This window comes from Phaenicophaeus curvirostris, chromosome 6 (genome assembly GCF_032191515.1).
Source record: "Phaenicophaeus curvirostris isolate KB17595 chromosome 6, BPBGC_Pcur_1.0, whole genome shotgun sequence".
Lineage (NCBI taxonomy): Eukaryota > Metazoa > Chordata > Aves > Cuculiformes > Cuculidae > Phaenicophaeus > Phaenicophaeus curvirostris.
Window position 1 is genome coordinate 11,751,458 of NC_091397.1, and position 24,490 is coordinate 11,775,947.

The following is a 24,490-nucleotide window of genomic DNA, read 5'->3' on the forward strand; positions in this document are numbered from 1 at the left end:
AATAGGTAAAAGAGTTTTTTTTAAAAAAATGAGCTTATCATGAGAACTGTTCATTTGAGCTCAGCAGAGTACTGTTGTCTGAAACTATAAAATGCAAGGATAATAAAATTCTTTACATTGTCTCTTTTGTAAGTAGTATGTTGTACTTGCAATTGCTGGAAATATTCTTGGGAGCCTTTCCCTGTCTGCTCTTGTGCATTTATACACATACTGGGTAAAATTCGACGAACTAGCTGGTCTTGCTTCTTAATATCATTACTTGCCCTTAATTTCATCTGATTGTTAGACTTTAGCTACTTGTAAGATAGGAATAGAGATCACACTCAGAAGTCATGAGGTTGCTGTAGCTATTGCTAGTGGACTTGTACTGGAAGCCTTGTGTATGTATTGCAGCATGATTAGATGTGCGTACAGTATAGCTTTAGCTACATCTCAGATTAGTATTTTGGATCTCCTCAGGGTCTATGCTGTGAATGACAAATGCCTGAAGTAGTTCTACAGAATTCTTTGGATGGAAAGTAGAAGAACTTGACTACCCTCAAAACACTTGAGAGGAAGAATTTTACTGTATGCTACTAATTCATCTTAGGTTGTCTGATAAGCCTCCTAGACATTAATATAGTACTTCAAAAGTGAATTGAAGTATAAAGATGGTACATGTTTATCTCAAGTTAGGGTCAGTGGAATACAAGAGGTACTTCCAGAATGACTCTCCAATGTTGGGCTGCTTTTCTTAGCATTTAAGTGCCACAGTTTCTTCTAAGAACATTTTTTTTTTTATTCTACAATACTGACTTGGAGTTTTAATATTTCAGGTTATTTTGGGTTTTTTTTTTTTTTTTTTTAAAAAGCAAGTTACATATTTTAAGGGAAACACGGGAACAGAAAATAGAACTTTAAATCAGATGCTAGTTTAATAAAGAACTTTAGAGCTTGACATCTTTCATTTTACTTCTAATTGTTTAGCACTGTGACATCTGCAGTTTTCACTGTGGGGGACAATGTTGTTTCTGGTAGTGATGACCGTACTGTAAAAGTTTGGGATTTGAAAAACATGAGGTCTCCTATTGCAACCATCCGTACAGATTCTGCAGTCAACAGGTAAGCAGATTTCTGCATTGCTCTTTTTCGTAATTCACCTTTTTTTAATTAATTCTTAATTTCTTTCAAGTGTGGGACTGGTTCAAAGCTGCACCAGGGAGGTTTAGACTGGATATCAGGAAGTATTTCTTTACTGAGAGGGTGGTAGAACACTGGAACAGGCTTTCTAGAGAGGTGGTTCATGCCCCAAGACTGTCAGTGTTTAAGTGGCATTTGGATGATGCCCTTAACAACATGCTTTAACTTGATCAGACCTGAAGTAGTCAGGCAGCTGGATTAGATGATTGTTGTAGTCCCTTCCAACTGAAATGGTTCTATCCTATCAATTCACAGAATATACATTTAATTTTAGTCACTGAAAGTAAAGTTGAGATTTATAAGATTTTGAAAAAGATTTGAAAATCTTTTTAAAAAACATAGAAGTAGTCAACATTAATTTTCAGTAAATACCATGCATTGCTTTTGGATCTTTTTGCATGGGATGCAGGTGTTAAGCCTGAGCATTGGTACAATAAGAAGCATTGTAATGGTTTAATATTGTTTTCTGTTTTAACTTGTGCATTCTAATCAGGAAAAATAAGCTCATGGGAAGTGATGCAGCTGCAAACTTCAAGTTCTATTTACTAGGCTCACTGTTTTGCATGTAACCTTCTTTTGCGTCTTCTGTGCAGGATTAACGTATGTGTTGGCCAAAGAATCATTGCTCTTCCACATGACAACCGACAGGTTAGATTATTTGACATGTCAGGAGTGCGATTAGCACGTCTCCCTCGCAGTAATAGACAGGTAACTGAAAATTTATAGCCTTAAAGTATGTCTGCTCTTCTTTCATACAAGGTTAAAACTAGGATTTGGTCTCTAGCTTGAAAGCTGAACAAATGCTGAAAGACACTTGTCTATACAAATATCCTGTAGTTAGTTATTGAAAATGACCAACATGCAAATTAGCAATGTATATTGAATTTTTTAATTGGAATTGGAAATGATGTTTCAGCTGATTTCATCATCATTTTTCTACTTACTAAAGTGAAACTAATGTCTACCTTCTCTATGAAATAGAAAAAAATGTGAAAGAGCATTTCACATGTGTTTTAGTGTCTCAATGTGAATCATGTCAGAATTGTGACTCATTATGAGGTTTAATGGTTTTTTTCAGTTATGCGGGATTTAATTCGTTATAGGAAGAAGCCTAAAGGGAAAAAAGTTGGAGTCAGTTTTTCGAACTTTCTTTGTATGATTTGGTGATAAATTTGTAGATTTTTTTTTTTTCCTTTCGTGCCAGTGCACAAATTCTTCATATTTCCCTGCTGCAGCCATCAGGTTTTATGCATTGGGGGTGCTGTTTGGCATGGCAAGCATCACTAATGGGGCAAATTAGACTAAATGAAATTAACTGGGTTATGCTACTTCAGCGGGATTTTTTTTTGGGTGGATTCAGCAGCTCTTGACAGAAATTAAGAAAGAGTTTTAAGACTTGCTTAGTCTTTTTTTAAGTCTCTTTCTAGTTTAGGGTGTCTTTGGTCTGTCTTCTTTTTCTTCTACTTTTTTTATTTATTTTCATACAGGCTGATCTACTGAGACCATGGCATTTTTATTTTTTTAACTTAATTGTTAGTCAGACTCCTCCTTGGGGCATTTTTGTTACTATTGGATTTGAATGATAGATAAGGTGTAGCTTTTTCACAGTATGATATTCCTCCTGCTGTAGTATTAACCTTTCTGAATTATGGACATGATGTACACTTAATCTTGCAGGTTTATAAGAAAGCAGTTGCCAGCAAATAGTTCTGTATTTTAAGATTACTTTTGTAAATAAAAATACTAAAATCAAAAATTGATTTTTTTTTAGTAAATAAAATGTATTTGGATAGCAAACATGCCTTGAAAAACTGAAAAGTTTCGATGCCTTTGTCTGTTCTTCTGCCATTATGGACCTGGTGCTGGTGTTAAGGAGTCTCATTGTTTATAAAGATTTTTACCTTGCAGATGAAAGTAACAATTACTTTCAGCATTCTCAAGTACCATTTGTAAAAAACAATGTGAAAGCTAGCAAGTTTGCATTTTGAATTGCACTGATTTGTCGGAATAGAAGCTTCCAAAATGTATCATAAATATAATAACTACTGTCTCCTGAACTGTCGCAGGGCCACAGAAGAATGGTTTGCTGCTCAGCATGGTGTGAGGACCATCCAATATGTAACCTCTTCACCTGTGGATTTGATCGTCAGGCTATTGGCTGGAACATCAACATCCCTGCATTGTTACAGGAAAAATGAAATGCTGGAAGAATTTTTGCATTTTATGTTGCCATGGACTTGTACACTTTTGCAGACTTCTGAATACTGGTCTGCTATTGCTGTAAAAGCTCTTCCTTACTTGGAGACTTTAGGAAATGTTGTTCTTGTTACCACATTGTGCACAGTTTGCATGAATTATACAGAAAATGTGATTTTTATTTTTTTTTATTTAGTTTGTCTTGTGTATGAACTTTTATATTTTGGCATCCACTGGTCAATATGTTCACTGTTGCGTAGAACACATAAATGTTCATAAGTTATTTAGCATTTAATAGATACACAGTAGGGCATTATGTTTGTGACATAAATGTGAAATGTATGTAATTAATGTAGAGTGTGTATAGCAGTCTGTTACCTTTTTATCATGACTCTACATATCTGCCTTGTGTTAAAAAGAATCTGCAGGGCTGAAACTTTGAAATGAAGTGTGAATTTCAGTAGTTGTATGATTGTAAACATTTTCCTGTTTGCCTCTGGTTTGGAGTACTTTTTTTTAGTGCTGCAGGATAGTGCAACTTCAATTCCATTTTTATTCCATTTACTGGAGAAATAGTAGATTTGAAAAAAATAATGCAAGCAACTTGTAGTGAGTATAGACTGCCAGGTTTATTCAGAATGCTTTTTGTACTTTTGGAAAAGAAAAATATTTGTTCTGCCCTTCTTATATAAAGTTATTCTAAAATCTCATGGCATTTCATACTAGCAAAAGTCCAGAATATTATGATTCTCATCACTGAAATCTAGTCAAGCAAATTTTGAAGCACTTTAGTTTATAGCTGTTGTTATAAACCATTTCTGAAAGTTTGACTTTACCAGTGAGTGTGAGCTGACCTTTGTAAGAAGGATTGCTTCTATTTGGTGGTCTGTCCAGAAAGGAAATAGGGGCTAGGGTGTTTTTTTTTTTGGTTTTTTTCGTTTTTTTTTTTAATATATATACGTACAGTGAGAATACTTTTAATTGTGTTCACTTCCCATATTTTTATTTTGAGCCAGCAATACAAAGTATAGTGAGTACTACCTCAAAAATGAATGTGGGTCAAAATGCGTTGTATCGTTCTATCCTCGAAAAGAGCACTTTTGGTCTCTGGCTGAAGTACTATCTCTAACATGAGAGGCAAGACAATCATATTAAATGTGATCCTTAAGGTAATTAACACTTAAAGCTAATGGAGCAATATGATACGGAAACATCATCTTTCACCTTTCTGTTCTCAGCCATGACGAGGGCTGCTGCAGTCCCTGTTCTGTTGCAAAATGGGGTAATACAGGTCTCCCTTTCTCCCAAATGATCTTATTTTGGTTTTGCTCCTTGCTGTGCTCAGCCCTTTTTGCAAAGGCAGTAAGGTGTTCTACTACAGCGGCTGATTAGAGAAGTAAATGCAGGTGGCATATGACATCTTCAAAAGAAGAAAAAGGGTGCTTCAGACAGACACTTCTTTTTAGCTAAAGGGAGATACTGCCCCTAACTGTCTGACATATCGCAGGGTAAGATGAAGGGTGATGATAAGCCAAGGGTGTGATCTTACAGTGAGAAGCATGGAGTTTATGGTAGGTTGGCAAAAGACAGATATTAGGAACATTTTATCTCCTGATTATATGAAGCTATAGCTGTGCTAATGTCCTCCACAGCAGTGTTTAATAATGACATTAAGGCAGATGTGTTAACTGGTTCTCCAGTTAGCTAATATAACATGGCATTGGAGTGCAGTGTGATGGGATGGTGAATGCATCACTGAGCAAGTACAGGGAAAATTGGGTCCTAGAGTGGTTTTGGAGTAATATTGAGGGAGCTCAAGGAATTTTATGGAGAATGTATGTAGTATCTTTATAATACAGGTCACTGTAGCAGCTTGATACCTTGGATATTTCTGGTTGTTCTTTATTTTATTTTTTTTTAGATATAAGATACCTGCAGAATAGTACTGGAGTAATCTTAAAATACCAAAACAAGTAAGGCTGGAGAAAGCAGCTGCAGAGTTTCCAATCCTCTAATAACAAAGGTCAAAGGATGATGTCAACATCTATTTTGACTTTTTTCTCTGCATTTTTGGCTCTTGGGTAAAGCCATTTGAGTTGCAGGTTTTAGTCATTAAGATAAAAGGACTCACTTTTTCTTTTAGTTGGCAAAGGAGAGAACTTGACACAGGTTGATGCTGCTTGAAAAAAAGGCGAAAAATGTTTCTTCAGTCAGTGGTGGAAACAGTTTCTCCAGCATGGCCTGCATGTAGTATCTTGAGCAATGACTTTTCTTTAATAACCTGAGGTGGGGGGAGGGTTACTGGTTTGAGTCCTGCTAAACTAAGTTTAAGCTTCTCTTGTACAAACATAGTACAGGACCACTAGAGTCTATGCAGATTAACCATCACTGCTGCAAACTTTTAATATCACCAGAGGGACCATCCTCTGGCACCAGGAAAGGGGTGATTACACACTTTCACTTTGAAGAAACCCAATCAAACAAGGTGCTAGAGCCATGTTCTTATGAGCAGGCGAACACTTAATCAGTTAAGCACTTAACTATCACTTAGCTTAATTTTATATACTGTACCGATGGTTAGGCTGAAGCTGCCATCTCCCTTGAAGCAAATCGCACATGAGCAGTGGTAGTGAATAATACTGCATTGACTAAATATGCAGAAAACATTTCATAGCTTTGAATGTTGCAAAGAGTGTTTTTCAGCACTGAACCATGTCCAGCATTTCAGAAAATGGAGGAGAGTTGCAGTTACAGTTTCAGTATTGTGCAGAATTTCACAGAAAACTCATCACTGGGCAAAATCAAGCTTTTATGTCTTTCTCTCAAGCAATGCGCATCAGTTTTCACCAAGTTTGTATGTACTTTACAATCAGAAAGATCTGGAATGAACCATCTTATTTGTTGCCTAAATCTGTGAAAACCACATTTTTTGGAAAAAGAATTTATAAATTATGTGGAACCACTTTTTATTATTCTGCTTATTTGGTTTCAGATATAAAATGTTTTTCTTCATTATGTTTCAAAATGCATTAAAACATTCAACAATTATTTTTTTTCAAGTTGCTGTTCTTCTGTATTCCATTAAGGTTGCTATTAATCTTAGTAATTCACTTTGTTATTAGATACAGGATCTTTCTATCCACTTCCCCCTCTTTCTACTCAAAAGTTTGTTTCCAAGGCAGTGATGGGCACAGTTCTTCTGGAAGAATACCAAATCTGTCCCTGAAAGCAGAACTTCTGTAGTACAATCAGTCATGCTGCCAGTGACATATATTGACTGAAAAGGTGCTCAGACTGGCATTTATATTGTCTTCTCTAGGCTGGCATGAAGAATTTTGTAATTGCATTTTGTTATGCAGATTATGCAAAAGTCTCCATGTGAATTTTTACAGTACTCTATAAATTGGTATTTTAAGTGAAGTCTAAAACAGATTTTGTGTGTAGACGGTAGTGGAAGTGTTGCAGAACTTCCTCATCATCAGTTTTTCTGTAGGCTAAAATTAAGTTTTTATGCTTATTGCACCCATGTTATTGAAAACATGCTTTGTAATGTTGAAATCAATCCTAAAAAGCTCGGTGTCACTATAGGCGATGCCTGGCTAGTACCCGAGTGTGGAATGGTGCTTTACGTGTACTGTATTTTCACAGAATCACAGAATCACAGAATAACCAGGTTGGAAGAGACCCACCGGATCACCGAGTCCAACCGTTCCTACCAAACACTAAACCATATCCCTCAGCACCTCGTCCACCCGTGCCTTAAACACCTCCAGGGAAGGTGACTCAACCACCTCCCTGGGCAGCCTGTTCCAGTGCCCAATGACCCTTTCTGTAAAGAATTTTTTCCTAACGTCTAGCCTAAACCTCCCCTGGCGGAGCTTGAGGCCATTCCCTCTCGTCCTGTCCCCTGTCACTTGGGAGAAGAGGCCAGCACCCTCCTCTCTACAACGTCCTTTCAGGTAGTTGTAGAAAGCAATGAGGTCACCCCTCAGCCTCCTCTTCTCCAGGCTCAACAACCCCAGCTCTCTCAGCCGCTCCTCATTTTCCTTCAATGTATTTCTGTATGCCTTATTGACACATTTTGAATCCTCAAGAGCTAGTGCTTTGGAAAAAAATGATTAATGAACATTCCTAGTGATGTGGACCAGAAGCAAAAGACCAAAGATATAAGGTGGCACAACTGATGTGAGGGCTGGATTCAGATATAACACCAAACTCTTTTTTTTAGTGAATTTTAATTGAGGAATTTAAATCCAGTCAGGGCTTATCGCAACTAATTTAAACTTGTGATACTTGGAGCCTCCTTAAATCTTATGACTGAAGTTACATACGTTTCACAAAGGCCATTTACATACATATTTTGGAGGGATGGGGTTTGAAGATAAGTACATATTGAGGCCTAGATTTTTTTTTTTAAACCCATGAGTAAATAATATGAACAAATAAGTAGTTTCAGTAGGATGTCTCTGCTCTCACCTGAAAATGAGCTGCAGTAGAACTACTCCTTCATGCATCCTGCTGTGCTCTTTCGACTGGAGTAGAAATTTTATTTAATGCTCTGTTGAGACCAAAGTATGTCACTGAAAAATTATTCAGCCTTGTGATATTTTATTTTTAAGTAGTGTTACCTTTTTGAATTCCCACAGGTCATAGGTTTCAGTACATAGGTAATTTGCAGAAGCTTGGAGAGGAAATCCCATTTAATTCAGACTGTAAATCGTAGACAAAATGGACCAGTGACTGGGAGAGGTGTCACGCTGGAGAAGTGTGGGTTTTTGCAGATGTGCTGTGGATGCTGCTTGTCTGTGTCCTCCGAGTGAGAATTTCATTAGTACCAGGAGGTGCCATTTCTCAGTTGTGAAGATGTGGGGCTGGTGAGAATTTGCAGCATCTAGTGCAGGTGCCTGTGTTAGCAGCTTAAGCTTGTATGATTTTGGGGAATTTCTGAAGGGTGGTTCAGTGCTCAACGCAGAATTTAGTTGTTCAGATTTTGTGCTGAATGGAAATGATGCAAAGCATCTGTGGTGGCCCATATAATAGAAGGGAGTTAAAACTAGACAAATTCTAGCTTACAATATTTGGAAAATGGAAATGTTTTTGAGGGTGGCTGGAGCCTGCTACGCAGTAGAATGATAGCCCTGCTTATTAATCATATTGCCTGATGCTACTTGAGGTCCTGTTTCCAGCTGCTGGTAACTGCACAGTTCTACAAGCTTCCACCAAAACTTACCATGCTTGGTATTTGCTTTAGATTTCCGTGTTAGTTTTGTGTGGTTCCATTCTTCCGCTTGTATTTGTCACCTTTATCCTCACCCCAGGGTAAACAAATGTTATTATGTGTTTACTTCAGAGCACAACGCCGATTGAAAGAAACCATTGTTTGCACCTCTATGAAATAAGACCATCTAGCAGGTCTCTGCTGGGGGCAGAGGACTAATGTTTGGAGCCGACTTTGATGTGTACTTGTGTTTTGTCATCTTCAGATGGTCAGATCCAAGTTTTTAACAATGAAGTTTTCCAAAAGCTTTAGGCATTAATGGTCTGGGGATTCTGAAATCTGAATCAAGCCTGTGCACTTTAATGAGAGTAACTAGATTTGCAGTGATGCTGGAGGTGACTTAGGACATCAGAAAGGAGTAGACAATGAATTCAAATGCTACAAAAATCATGGAAAAGTCCAAACGAAGGATTAGGAGGCTGTGTTGTTAGCAGGAATGGTGACCCAGCATTTGAAGTATGACTTGAGAAGGAAACAAGTTCATATGAGAAACCTAGAAAGTCAAATTTGTGATGAAAGTGTTTGGATGAAAATGTTCTGATGGGGAATGTAAAGGAAGATGAATGAGACTGCTGAGGGAGCCAGGCAGACCAAGAGAGCAGAAATTTATTGGCTAACTGGGAATAAACTGCTGACTGGGAAACTGGAGTCTAGGAGATGCCCATGACTTGATGAGGAGAAGGGAACGGAGAGTTGGGAACAGGACAGGGACAGCCTGCAGAGGGAGGAGCAGCAAAGACTGAGCTTGCTGGGAAATGCAGGTATCTGGATATGCTTATGTCCAGAGCCTCCTATGAAAATGTCTGGAAGCTAGAAATCTTTTTTTTTTTTAAATAGGCTGTTGGTTTTGACATCCTTGGTTTGGGGGAAAAACTCGCTCAACCTAATTTTAATTGTAAATATTCAATTCTCTATTTCAAGTGGTGTAATGGTGCTGAGATCACTCCAGTAGCTGGTGCATTCACTGCTAGGATTTGTAATTCTAGCAGAGGATTATAAACATTACATACAAGCCCCATACCACTAGTTCAATATATGACAGCAGAGCATGTGGTTTTTGAGCAGTCACTCCTGAGCTGGAAAACTCTTGAGTGAACAACTGAGTTGAAAGAAGGAGGTACTGTTTTACACTGTCCCTTTGAGAATATGCAGCTAGTCTGTAAAGGAAGGTTCAGTATTTTAAGCTTGAGCATAACTTCAGAGCAAATTGCTCTGAACATTTGCCTCAATTCTGATTATTTTAGTTTAATCTGAATTGACCAGAGAATCTCTTTAGCTAAGTCAAAATAGAGCCATCCTAATGTATAGATTACATCAAGGAGATGCCGCTGCGTTTTCAGTAGGGCCTTAGTTCTGGGAAAGGTGAAACTGCAAATTTTCCTGTGTTGAGATGTCAAAATTCGACACCTTCCCTTGCAAATCCAAGTAAAAGATTATTTTTGGCTTCTGTGCAGTTGGCCTCAATGACGTTTGGTCAAAACAAACATGTAAGAATACAGACAGTATCAGCCTTATGCAAAGGTGGCATTTTGTGCCTTCATCCAATCTGTTACCCAATAGAAAGGAGAAAATAACCTGGTAACTTCCTCAGGGTAGGAAGTTCTAGCCTTTTGTGGCTTTAGCATTTATTGGTTTTAATGAATGCTTTTTTTTTTTTTTGTCTAAGTGCTTAAGTCGGATAAAGGCAGAAATCTGGTTGCAATTTTCTTGTTAGTTTTTTAAACTTTATCTGTAAGTCTTTGCTATGTCACCAAGATTAGATTTGCATGGACACAAAACTAACCTGGGTATTTTGGTGGAACAATGTGTGTCCTCTGGGGCTGTGATTGCTGAGCGCATGGTGGGGTGGATAATCCTATAAGAAAGAGAAAATCTGACACAGTACACAACAAATAGGACTGAAATCAAGTTGATGGTATGATAAAAACTTGAAGTACAAGATTAAAGTGTTCAGGAGAAAGGGAGAGAAATGAAGGAAAAGCAGAAATTTTCAGTGGCAGTTTAAGGATAGAGGGATTAGTGATGATCTCATTATTAATTAAGATTGTTTTTCAGTGTGGATAATTGCAGGACATTTGGTCGTTCGTGTTTTATGAAGCTTGTCTTCACCAGAAGGCTGTCAAAAAGTTGGATGCTGTCGTTGAGCAGTGCAACTTTCAGAAGTGCTGAGCTCCTGTCAGCGTTCTGTGCAGCCTGGCAGCTGGCTAGTAGTTTGGAAAATCAGATTCATGGGCCTAAATATGGATCTAGAAACTTCATTTTTAGGTGCCTGGTTTTGAAAACTATACTCTAGTTTTTTATACATTTTATAATGTTGCTGAGTTAATGTACTGAAAAGTTCTTGGGCACAGACGCATGGTTTACTGAAATGTAAGAAAACCAGAATGATGATTAAGCCTCCCAAATTATGTAAGGCTACTTGGAGTGTACTGTTGGAAAACTGAAGCTACATTGCGTCAGTTCCAGATATAGCTGCTTACTGATCAGTGAATAAACATGGTCTTTCAGATGTTCATTACTCCTCTAGCAAAAATCTTTTTATCCATGCGGAAGTCATGGCATAAGTTTTCCATAGTGAAGGGAGCCGAAGGTTTAGCTGAAGATAACATTATATATATGTGTGTATATATATATATACACACATATAAAACTCCCCCACAGTTCTGCCATAATGAGCAGATCTGAGGAAACCAAACCTGAGCACATGTATTTATAGGGTTCTTACCATTCCAACTGATGCCATATTTCTGAGAAAGCACCTGTCTGATGAGTAGGATTACAGTTAGATCTCTCCAGTGCTTAACCTGAGGACACCACTGGATATCCACCTGCAGATAAGCTACCAAGGGATATCATCTGTGTCTAAAAACAAGTAAAAAAAACATGCAGTGATGGAGAGAAGGTACAAACTTCTGTCTCTGAATGTTTTTTTTTACTAGAAAATACAATTTCCTTGCAGAGAGCAAGCATACAGCGTTTATTTACCTGGGTGCAGGCACAGATTCTTGACCTTCAATGTCAATTATTGTGTTAGAAATGGCATAAAATTAAACTTGGTTGTAACTTTTGTGCCAGTGAGAGATGGAGCCACATGGAGATAAAGGGAAGGGCTTTGCCTTTGAGAGTGGCTGAGGCCAAATAAAGCCAGGTGGCAGAAATCAGGGGGAAAGAGCCTGTTTTTATGCCAGGCAAGTGGAAGAAATGGGGCTCTGAGAAGCTGTTTGCAGAGCTGGTGATGCACCATCCCTCCCCAAGACTTATGTTTGACCAGGTGTCCCTCTTTTTGGGCAGAGGCATTTTTAAGAATGCTTTCAAGGATTTACACAGTTTCTTTCCTATTTGGTCCTGGAATCATGGAATATCCGGATTTCTGAGGGACCTATAAAGATTATAGAGTTCAGCTCTCAATATTTGGACATTATTTGCCCACACTCAAACCTTGATCCTGTGTGCCTAGTGCTTGGGCCTTTGTGGCATCCCTTGTAGCAAAGTCTGATTTTGCAATTAGAGAACTACTGGTATGGAAGGGACCCTTGTATCTACCCTTTAAACCTGAATTCTTTTCTTCTCTGTTTTTTGCTCCTTTATGCAGGTATGTTTGCAGTGATATTTTAAGTGATTTGATTTATTTTGTCAAACAAGTATTTTAGTTTGAAAACATACTGGCAAGGTCTTAAAAGAAGTGGCTATAAACAGATCAACTATAAACAGTGCATTAAAGGAAAATTTAAGACCAGAGCTAGTTAGAGCCGTAACTCTGCAGAGATTAGCCAGGGTCCACATAAAGACAGCACTCATGAGAAAAATATTAATATCACCAGGCAAGACCATCCAAAGCCCTTATGTTCTGTATTGCTGGGAACAGAGAGGAGAAAGTAGAGGTAATTCTGGATAATGATATACAGAAAATTGTCTATTTTACCCAATATCATTATTGTTATCATAATATATAGAATCCTTACCCATGTATAAATCCAGCAAGGGAATACTGGCTGAAAAGTCCTGTAAGAATGGCAGGACAAGAATTGCTCCTGGTCCAAAGCTGAAGCCGTTGGACAGTGAGCAAGTGCTCACAGATGCGCATGGATGTCAGAGGCTGCTCCTTCAGATTTTTCAGGCTCCTTAAGACTTAACAAATTCCCTCTCTCTCCATCTACCTTTTCACACCAGCTCTTTGTGCTGTGCCAGGCTGTGTGGGAGTCACAGGGAAAGGAGAAGGTGGAGGAAAATAATGAGAGATCTGCAAAGGATATTGGAAGCACAAGGCACCATAAAAAAGGGCTTGTTTGGAAATTTAGCCAGCGTCTGTAATTGCTGGGGACTGGTCCGACTGGGTCGGATCTGATCTGGCTGAACAGGGAAGGGTTCAGCCTTCATGGGTGATCTAAAACCAAACCAAAAACCCACAAAACCCCCCAAACCCTAAAGAAGAAAAGAAAAACCACAACAAGAAACTCCAGAAATTTTTGTCCAGACCAGAGGAGTCCAGAGGGAGCTCTGAACTAAAGGGTAAGGATGAGGAGCTGGGCAGAGCTTGGAGAGAAGCAGCTGTATTCTACTTCAACATCAGCTGAGTATTTCTCTATTTCAAGAGATTAGAAAAAACAGAATTTGAGTAGAATAAAAAGGTCTGGAGAGAGATGTGTTTGTAAGCCATCAGTATGAGCTCAGCTAGTGTTTGCAAATGAGTTTTCCCAGCAGGAGACTGAAGATGTGGCTCTGCAGTGCTGCAGCTGGACTGTGTCTGATGTCCCCCAGGAACCCTGCAGGAGTGGTGGGGCAAGGGCTGGTGGCATCGGGTGACTGCACAGGGGTCTGGAACGAGGACCCCAAGAAAAGGCATGTCAGCTCTTGCATGAAAAGCACAGGAGAGGGTGAGAGCATGTGAAGGTGATGGGCTCAACTCACTGAGGTGAGCAAAGGAGATATAGAAGATAAAAAAAACTGAACAAAGTCAGCATCTGTGAGAAAGGAAGAGGAATGGGCTGTGGGACAGGGAGGGTAACATTGTATTTTTGCTAATTTTCTTTTGCAGGAGCTAATTTGATTCAGTGCAGTGATGCCTGGGGGGTATTTGGAGAGGATTCAGATGAAGCTGTGGGTGTGAGTCTCAGTTCAGGCAGATCCTGACTGGTGTTTTCACAGGTTGAGAAATCAGGTTAAGTCTTAAAAAAAAAACCTCCTAGAAGGTTTTTTATAACTGAAATTTAAGAAAGACTGTGATAATATTCTTCTAACCAATGAGACTTTCTATTACTGACTACAAGAGGCTTTGCCAAAAAGGTGAACATCAGTTCTAGTAACCTTGCTGGGGATGAGGGCTCCCCAACAAGATGTTAGCTGTGTTTGCAGTACTGCTATGTTTAGTGTTATAGAAGTATCTTATTTGTTGTGTTCTTAGGTATCCAAACACACTCCAATTCTTCCAAACCCTATCCCTTGCTCAACAGTCCTTCAGCCATCAAGCATTTGTAAAAGTGTCATCTGCTGTTTGAGTTTTTACTAAAAATCACCTAGAACAGTCTTTGAAATAGAACATATCTCTACCCTCCAACTAGAAAGCCATAAGCACTGAGATGTCTCCTTTCACTCTCATCTTTTTTGCACTGAAAAAGGAGGTTTTTTTCCCCTTTCAATGTCTTCCTGTCTCAAAGTGATTTGAGGGGCAAAAAAAGGTAAAGCCAAACACGTGAACAAGTCCACGTCAGGCTTTTTCCTAAGCAGCTTCTGTGATGCCACAATCAAGCTGCTCTGTCAATAGCCTTTATATTTGTTTTCCCATACTGAAGGCCAAAGATTAATTTATCTGGACGTCCACTCTACCTTGCAACAATGCCTTGTGTTATATTTGATAACATGTAGAGCTATTTTAATCCGGCTTAATTTGATCTTGATCTTTAGTTAATATCCTTTTGATTTTTCCTCTAACCTGTTTTCCTGAAGTTTACAAGTATAAAATCATAGGAGAAATGGTATCTAACTTCTGATCCAGTTTGTTAATAAGCCGATTACAAGTATTTAAAGTTATCTCCTCTTCTCCAGATGCAACAGAACACATGACCTCTAAACACTGGCAGTCTTGCCAACAAGTTACAGAGCTCTTGCTGGAAATAAACAATGTCAAAATGCAGATGAAGACCTTGATCGTGTGAGTAAAACCATTGTACAAGTCCAGCTAAGTTCAGCTAAGCCCTACCAAGGCATTGATTTTCAGTACTCTTGTTCCATCAGATGTGCAATTTTTGACTTGAAGAAACTGCCAATGAACTGGGCAATTTATAGAAAATGTTTGGTGAGTATCATGGAGTGATATTTCTGCGGGCACAGTGGGTAGATTGTTCTCCAGGCGGGGGTTACAGGCAGCATGGGTTAGAGGCAGCAGGATAGCAGGATAGCAAAGGTGCTGCTGCTGACCATGCTCTCTTCCTGCCTCTATTCCCTCATGCCTTTAGTCTTCTAACATCAAAACTTCTTGGACAGGGTCAGCCGCCTTATCTTGTGTTTGGATGGTGGCTGGTGATCTGGGGCCTCCAATACAAGCACTTTGCTGCTGGAGCAGAAGGGCTGTGGGTACTTGTGCTTCCCAGGGTGCAGTGAAGAGGTGGATTGCTCTTGGGGGTGACCTCCAGCAGTTGGTGCAAATGTGGGTGAGCCCCAGTTTGGGGATGTGGGACTGGTGGCAATGGGGCATTATCTCTAGCTGGGATCCTCCTCTGGGTACCTGTGGAGGGGCCACGTCATTTTTCACCGTAAGAGAGCCCATCTCTTCTTTATAACACTGATTTTATACTGTTATAGCTCCATTAGCAACATCAGTTTTTTGTGGGGTATCAGAGAACAGAGGCAGTTACTTTTTCTTGTATGGGAAGTCTTTTCTTCTTCATTAGGAATGACTCTGCAGGGAAAAGATTGCAGTTTCTTTCTCATATGCTCCCTGGTCCTTTGAAAGGAAAGATATAATTGTTTTAAAAATGAGCAGTTCTTCAGGAATCCACATACACTTTAAAGATGTTAAAGGAGGAATTCTCTGATACTATTCCTGGAGATGCACAGTGTAATTAATAATACAAGACTGAATTCTAGCAGATGGTGTCCCTGCCCATGGCAGAAGGTTGGAGATAGATGACCTTCTGATCCAAACCATTCTACGATACTGTGATTCTATGATTCCATGAATTATTATTTTTTTTTGTATTTGTCTTTTTTTTCAATCTAATTTTCAAAAGGCAAATCAGCACCAAGCTATGCAAAAACTTTGGAGAAGAATGAAAGAAACATTCTGTCTATGGCAGGATAATAGGTATGTGCTTAATTTGTGCCAGAAGATGGTGTTTGTCAGTTGCCTGGTGGCTGCCAAACCATCTCTCCTACCCATGTCAAGGGCTGCTGACAAGCCACTGGGTGGGCACACTTGGGACCAACACCTTCAACCACCCCTGTCAACCCCTCTTAGATCCTTCACCTTAGGGCTAGAGAGAGAAACTTCAACATCCACGTGAGACGTGCCCTCATCTCACAGCTCTGCTGAAGTTCTACGCTGTTGCTAATGCACCTGCCTAACTTTCATCTATTTTTTCCCAGAATTTTTGTATCACTTGTATATATCAAAATTACCCCTGGATGAGCAGAGCTGCTGGCCCCAGGTGTCTCCCAGCAAGGGACTTTTGAGCACATGCGATGTGTCATTAGGAATAAATGCCAGCAGAGGGCACGCCAAGATACACACACGAGAAAATAGAAAATTCTGTGTTCCGTTTGTCAGAGCAGTTAGGCAAAACTCTGTTGGTTCATAATTCATGTGCCTGTAGGACATTGTAAGGGAATATAATTGGCCTGTCAGGGCAGTGGTGGTATTTTGCTTTGAAAAATGCTATCAACAAAATATCTTAAAACAGCTACGAATGTTCCATGATTTTAAATGTGCTGATGGGAAGAAAAGAGCCTCCCTTCCCTTGGCTCACCTGGCCCTCTTTCATTAACCTTTCCTCCACAACTATTCAAAAAATGTAATAGTGTAAGCAGAGTTTTGCTGTTTTAGTGGTACAGAAGCTTTTTTTTGTTTGTTGGTTATTAATATGTACACATCTCATTTTAAATATATTTTTAATTAAATATAGACTAGCTTCTGTTGCTTTTGAGGGCCAAATTTACACCATGTAGGTTTGTGGCATAAGATGTCTTCCAGCTTAATGTGCTACTCTGGGTGGGATTGTGCACACTGAGTGCACAAATGTGAATCTTCCTGGAGAATAAAACATGCCCTATATGTCTGTCCAACAGTAGATTCAAAGAGCTAGCTAGCACCAATACACAACTAGCTCCAAAAGAAATAGTAAAGACATCTATCGATTCATTTGCTATGATTTTAAACCATGCTGTGCGTGGCTTTGCCCAGAGGACCCCATGGAAGTCATCAAGTCTGGAGTGTCCCCTACCTCCTGTGTCCATGGGCTGGGGGCTCTAGGCTGTTGCTTGCCTTGTGCTGCACCTCCACTGTGGCTGGTAGGACAAGGTGGTGGTGAGATGAGGTGATGAAGGGACCAGGGGCTGCTGGGATGAGGTGCTAAAGGTGACTCCATGGCCCAGATCAACTCAGGTGCAAAGAACATGATGCTAGCTGTGGGCGGGGGGTGGAATGGAAAATCTGTAGCATGTAGAGAAGAAAAATATAAGCTTGTTTTTTTTAAACAGTTAAAGATAGCAAAGAGGTTTAGCTAATCAGGTGAAGTGTCTGATCTAGCTCTCCTGCACCCTTCAGTTTCTCATAGAAACTCATAGAGGAACATAACGCCCTCCTCAGATTCACTGAAATGTGGTTTTATTTTGGCAGGTGGATACCAGGGGGGCTTGATCCTTACTTGCATCAAGCTAACAATGGCTCAGGAACTGCTCACCAATGCCGGGCCATGGCAGAAGTGTCCATCCAACCTGGTATAATGGCCTCTAATACCTGCCAGAGTGCTCCTTTTTCCTGCTGGAAAGTTAGTGCCTGTAGCTAGACTGAGATGCCAAGAGGCAGGGAGTCTTAACCTGCTAGGGGATGGCCCGGGGCAGTGCTTGCCTTGCTGCTCCCCTTGCCTGAAGGGATGGGGCATGCCAAAAGGGGTCCTGTTTAGCACAGGGCTTTCCGGAGGACAGTTGTCTGCCCTAGGAGAACATATCACATAAAAATCCAAATTCCCTTGGCAGACAATTCTTTACAAACTCACAGAATAGTTAAGGTTCTTCACTTTATAGAACAGTGTAGTGGCTCTCCATCCACCATGTATCCCTGTCTTTTGGGTTCTAGACAAAAAGCAGTTGGCTAAAACCATTCTGATTTACATAGGAAGGGCTTCATTCAAAGAAATATTACCTGTACATGTTTACAATGGAATGAGGTGAGATCCCTCCACCAGGAGAGCATCACATAGATGATACCTGTGGTCAACTGGAGACATCTAGGAGAGCTCCAGAAGTCCTTCAGGAGGTAGTAATTCCAGCACTTCTGATGACTTTCTTTATGACTGGAATAGGCTTGAGCTGAGCACTTTACCACAGGAACTATTACTGTTATGAATGTGCAAACAGGTAAAACAACCTACACAATAACCACTATCCAGGCATGATGCTGCACCTGACTTACATTTTCAGGGTTTTATTTGCGAGGTGGGAGGTTACCGGCACAAATCCATGGGTGAAAGCAGCTCCAGGACATTTGTTGGAATGAAGTCTTTCTCTTTTCTGTCTTCTTAGGTAATATTTCTCTGAGAAACACTTTGCCACACAAAATTAAATGTTGTGGTTACAGTTGACCAGTATAGTTTGTGAATCCATCAAGTAATTTGTGCCCTGGAAAAACTGCATTGATTTGAAATAATGTGGTTTTTCAAAGTAACTAAGCAGTCTTTGATTCTATTGGGTAAGCAGCAAAAAAAAATTACCAAATGAAATGTGGAGTTAGAAATCAACCAAAACATTTTTTTCAATCCAGCCAAAAATTTTTCTCTTCAGAAAGGAAATAACCTAGCACTTAGATATATTCAGATAGTCCACACAGTGCTTGTAAAAGCAGTGTGTAGGTGGAAAGCATCATGCACTTTATGAGACGATTTCTTTAATACAGATACAGTAATATTTCCAATACTGCCTTTGGTACCCAATCAATCCACTGATAAAAAACCTTCTCCTGAATTACAACAACAACAACAAATCCTCAAAAATCTTCTTTTGGTTGCCCAAAACATGTGTAAACTCTAACTAACAGAGAACTGGTGGAGCAATAAACAAACATGTTTAGCACCTAAGGCACTGGACCCTCTGCAGACTCTAAGAGTTCATTAAACCTTGCCCTGTAAACTTATGGACCAATTTTGTCTCATGCTGTCTGCTCTGCCAAGTTCTTGCTCTATAATTCCCTAAACAGGATAAACTCCTAAACATTGAGCCAGCAGCAAGAGAGGCAGCAGCTGAGCGCAACCAGCAGCCTGACTGCCTTGCTCACTGTCATGCCTGCAGCTCGCTTCGATCCCTGCTTTAAACAGTCATTATAATCAATGAGGTAATCAGGGAAACAGCCTGTGTTGCTGCCTGTGCCTTTCTGCTGGGCATTCGCTGTGTGCCCTGATCTGTTCCCAGCATCGGGATGCTTCTGATCTGGCACTGGGGACCTGGGACCTTGCCTGGGCTGACAGCATCTGTCAGCAAAGGATTGTGCCAGTGCCGGGTTAACTAAGGTGATCTCACCTCCTTCCAGAGACCTCCAAAAAGGAGGCATCATGATGACAATATGTACCTATGCCCGGCTTACCCTGAGTGTGTAGCTTGCGGGAGATAAATGTCGTGGGGGAATAATTCCCATATATGGTCCATAGGTATATATGAGAAGAGTTAAGTTGGCAGATCATTCCCAGCAAGTGAGGAATAACTGGGAGGGCTTCATGAAATGTTTACAAAACCACAAAGTTAAATTCAAAAGTCTCTTGCATTCCTGCACCGTTTTCCATTACGGTAAAATATATATATTAATCAATCAAAATGGCAGTTCTCCAGTATAGGGGGCTATCTTGGTTTTCCTAGGATAAGGGAGATGGTTAAGAAAGCGAAATACCTACCTATAATTATTTCCTTTTTTCCACCCTTCATATACTTATTTTCTTCTCTGTGAATTGGGTCTGTGTTTGTCACAAATTAGTCTCAGGCTAAGTGGCAATCACTCCATGCTATTAACCTAAGCTATCACATATTGTTTATTGATTGCAGACCTCAGAAATGCCTTAGAAAACTTGGAATACCGTTGTTAGGCCTATTTTGTGCTCCTTTGACTGGCAATTCATGCAAAGCTCATAGAAAGAGAAAAGTGTAAGCTAGTAGAAGTTTCTTGCAAACAGTTTTTCAGCCCTCAGAAAGCCATGCTTTTAAAGTCCAATAGATGGGCCCATGGCTGGTTCCCAGAGGGGATTTATGAGCCTCTGTTGCCTTCCAGGATGAAGATTCTGTTCCTGCCTGTCCTGAACACCAAGCCTGTGCTAGAAATGCCGGTGCTGGGCAGGACTGAGCTATTCCTCTTCCAGGTTTCATGTAGAGAAGAGAGGATGGGCAATACTTTGCCCTGAGATATGAGCGATGTTTTGACCTTTTGTTTTATAAGGATAGTGTTGTTTGAAACTGCCCAACTTTGTGTGTGGGAAGGTGGATTCAGAGTTTTCTGGCAGGGCCGGAGGAGGGTGGCCAGCCAGAGGCACATGATACGTGTCCTCCATTGGATGCTCATCTCTAAATACTAATTTCTGAAAATTAGTTGAGTATAAAAAAGAGCAGGTGTAGTTCTCCCGTCTCCTTCCCCCAGCTGGGTTTATAAACGCAATGATCACAAACACTGGAGCCCAGTCTGGTGGCTGTGCAGCCTCTTACTGCACCTCCAGAGCCTGACTGCTAAGGAATGGCTTGAGTATGATGCCAAGGTAACCTTAGATGAGGAGTTTCTGAAAAGGGCTAAGTTGTTAGGAAGAACTGTGTGAGGCAGCAATATGAGAAGCGATGTACTCGCACACCGATGCACTCGTGGGGTCAATATTTGCATTAAACTCAGTCTCTCACCTTTGATCCTTATCTGACCTGACCCAAAGACTTGTCTTCCTGATTTAACCATGGATTGTCACCACAAACTCGCCCAGCAATTGCTGTGCTGTGGCTGCCCCTGGTTTCCATCATCAGAGCTGTTTCACTCTCCTTGTTGAGGGACAGTGGGACTCTGCCCTTATCAGGATTGCTGCCTGCCACACTTGCTTTCAGTCCTGGCTCAGAGGTCGCCTTCTCTTGTGGTGTAGTGGCCCTCATAGCTCACCAACAGTTTTATTTTTTAGTTTTATCCAAATTTCATGATTTTGCCACCAGGAGTCCATAAATTATTCAATTTCATTGACCAGCATTCAAGCATCAATTTAACTACATGTTAAACAAGGCTGATTTTCTGATATGGGGCTAGAACTACTGTAGGTGGACAGTGCTGAACTTAGATGATTTGAGATCTGACCATTTTCTATTGAAACCAACACCAGACCCCAGCTAATTTCAATAACAAAAGCTATAACAGAATGTAGAATTATGCATATTTAAGTCACTAGGTGGGAATGAAACACTTGACTGTGCTCTGGGTGTTGTGTATTGTTCAGAATTTCACAGTAGTTTCTTTTGTGCTGGCACACATTTTCAGTGTATTTCAAATAACTGAAATAATTATATATACAGTTCTAGTAAGTGGTTAATACAGATAATATGTTCCTACAAAGAAAGAATGATAACAAGTTCAGTAATTATGGGGAATAGATTTGAATTAAACTTGACAAACTGCATGGGCACGGTAGAATTGCAGTCATGAATTTTGCTTTTGATTGATACCAAGAAGACATAGTTTCTGGAGATGAATAATAACCCAGAAATATGCATCCCAAGGAGCAGTTTAACTTAGTGTATGAGTGTGTCAAATCTAAGTTAAATGTTTGTCTTGAAGCATGTGGTTTTTAAAGAAATATAAGCCTTGACCTGCAGAGATCAAGTCTGAATGAATCTAGCATATTTGAAAAAATATGCGACTATCTTTTTATTTCAGACTGGACACCTGATATAGCTAAATTATTGAGACTTTTCAAAACACTCCTCCAAAATACTCTTTTCCAGATTTTGAGTTCCAAAACTTCTTGTGCAGCACCTCATGCAATGATAACAGCAATGACATGAGACCCTCTTATGACACAGTCTTATACCATGAACAAGTTCATAGTGTGGTATTTCCATGTGCATCGTCCAGGAGCTGGTGCAGGGCCACCACAGCTCTGGCCAGCCCATGGCCATCACCCCAAGGTGACAGACTTTGCTCGAGCCTCCCTGTTGTGGATCTCAAGCAAGTGGTCATGCAAGGGAAAGGTGCAGACCTGAAAGCTGGGTCTGGGCAGTCGGCTTGTGGTCTGTTCTTATATATTCCATGTTTTATGCATGCTCCACTCCTGCACTGTAGTAAGCTGGGCTGTTCTCTTCTTTCTCAGCTCCTCGAAGCCCAAGCCTCCTTTTCCCATGTGGTCTGTGCCCAGCAATGTCAACTGACAGGTGGTGTAACTTGCTGGCCCAGTGCCTTTTGGGGCTGTTTTCTTACTGAGTTTTAATTTACAAGCTCTACTGGAGAAGCTGCTGCTGCTAATTGATGTCATAGAGGGCCAAGCACACTTTTGACCCTTAACGATCAGTGTTTGATCAGTTCTGTACTGATTAATATTGATCATTATTGGCTTAAAAAGGGTAACTTCTATCTGACTCGCTATGTTTTGGGGCTGTAAATTCTCTTTTAGCACATTAGCACTGCTTTGCAGCGTGATATTTGATGGATGAATGTGTATTTTGTCTATAAGCTATTTTTAAAAAGCTCAGCCCAGAAAAGCAGTGTGCTTTACTCTCTCTGGGAATATTGCAGAATACCTTCATTTTCAGTCATAACCACATTTAGACATAGTGCTGCTGTTTTAAATTGAGGTAATGAAATCTTGACAAGTGGTCTGGACAAACACAACACAAGCAATAACAGAGGCTTTAATAAAATGAAAGGATTTCCAGGGAATACCTACATTTCTTCCCTCCTCTAATTTAATTCTTTCTGAGAATAATCAGACCATAACATAAAACTAAATTCAAGAGATGAAGTTCAGCTGGAGAGGAAATAATGTCCATAAAATGTTTTCATAGGTTGTTCATTTGTTTGAAATGAGTTCTGTGTGTTGGACTCATCTGCCTTAAATACTTTATAAGCAAAAATATTTTGCAGTTGAAGTACTTTTTCATCTAGGGATCTCAAAATATTTTAAAGAGGGAAGGATAACTGTTGTTACTGCCTTTTGCCAAGTAACAGCAGATGGCTGAGTCTCTCAAGGCAGCTCCTCCAGACCTGATTCCAGTGCAGTGTGGGTTGAGGGAGTGGGTCTGATACATCCATCCCATGACCTCATGTATGCACAGATGGCCACATTTGACTGCCATGTCCTCCTCCCCACTCTAAGCTCTCACTGCAACTTGTACGCATGATGTGCAGAAAGCAGAAAGGTTTTGTTGTGTGCTTTGGCTGGAGAATGACAGGCAACATGTCAAAATAACAATTGGTTTAGTAAGGAAATCTGTGAGATTGAGCATCAGTTCAGATGACCAAACTAGCCTTCATGCAGGTCCAGAGAACCTCCAGATGCACCCTGCCCCAAACCTGCACAGGAAATAAATAGCAAACACTCAGCTCATAATCTAGCAGACAGCAAAAACATCTCCCAGAGCTCCAGTGAAAATAGCTTGTCCCACTGAAGCAGATGAAAAAAATCCAGCCTTTCCCCCTCCTACTGCAGTGAATGCTTGAATGTCTGTGGCATATAAGGTGATAAGGGAGTGATGGCTGGGGAGGGGCTGAAGGAATTTCAGACCACTCTTTAGCATGGGAAATAATTGAAGATTATTTCTTACTTCTGGCTGTTGGCTGACAGAATACTAACAGTTCAATTTTAGCTGATATGGCCCATTTTGAGTCAGCTTCCCCTGAAGGACATTTCACTTCCAGATGAGAGCTGAGGTGCTTTACTGGAGTTCCCTGTGTTTTCACCTGGGTACATAACTTTTAGTTAGAGTCCTAACAAAAGTCAGTCTCGGGATGATGAGACTGTGTGCTTCATTAGCATCTTCTGTGTTTCAATGGCCAGTGGGGCAATTAACACAGGGCTCATTACACAAGAATTTTGATCATTTGCTCTGCTTATTCATCATAGTGTTTCCTCTGAGAATACCAGAGACTGCGATTAAGCACAGGAATAATTTATGTAGTTTCTTCTTCACAATTTCTATCACCTTTTTGAGGTCTAATTGTTTTACAGCCTTCATTCCTGATGTACTTATAGCAAATATGCATAGCATCTTGCACATAAACTGTGCTCTTCAGCTTCTGCTTGAGGTTATTTCCTGCTTGTACCACAGACCAGTAAATTCACGTGCAAAAAAAATCTCAAAGCAACAGCCTCAAGGTCTAGCAAGGTCTAATAAAATATAATAATAACAAAACAGCTGAGAGTAAGACCAAGGAGGTACTTGCTTTTGTCCCTGTCCATAAGATCAATGTAAAAATATTACAGAACGGCTTTATGCGGCCAAAAAGCTTCCAACAACCCTTCCTTGCTTTTCACACCAGACAATAGATGCCCTTAATGTGTAAGAGCAGGACAAGCAGGCGGTGACATTACTCAAGAACACTCTCCCAGCCTTTAGCAACAGGACCTTCTTGAGCAAGATATGACGTCTTCATATTTTATAACTTTAAGTGGATTTCTCCTACATTGA

At 40.2% G+C, this 24,490-nt stretch overlaps 1 protein-coding gene across 2 annotated transcripts in view; it reads left to right on the plus strand.

The window, feature by feature from the left end:
* WDR37 (WD repeat domain 37) overlaps positions 1-3,969 on the plus strand; it is a 41,804-nt gene extending 37,835 nt beyond the window's left edge. For both annotated transcript variants that reach the window (XM_069859330.1, XM_069859329.1), the window contains exons 12-14: positions 967-1,101; positions 1,773-1,887; positions 3,246-3,969. In XM_069859330.1, coding sequence (XP_069715431.1) covers positions 967-1,101; positions 1,773-1,887; positions 3,246-3,377 — 382 coding nt within the window. In that variant the 3' untranslated portion in view covers positions 3,378-3,969. The remainder of the gene's footprint in view (positions 1-966; positions 1,102-1,772; positions 1,888-3,245) is intronic.
* Positions 3,970-24,490: the final 20,521 nt, after the last annotated feature.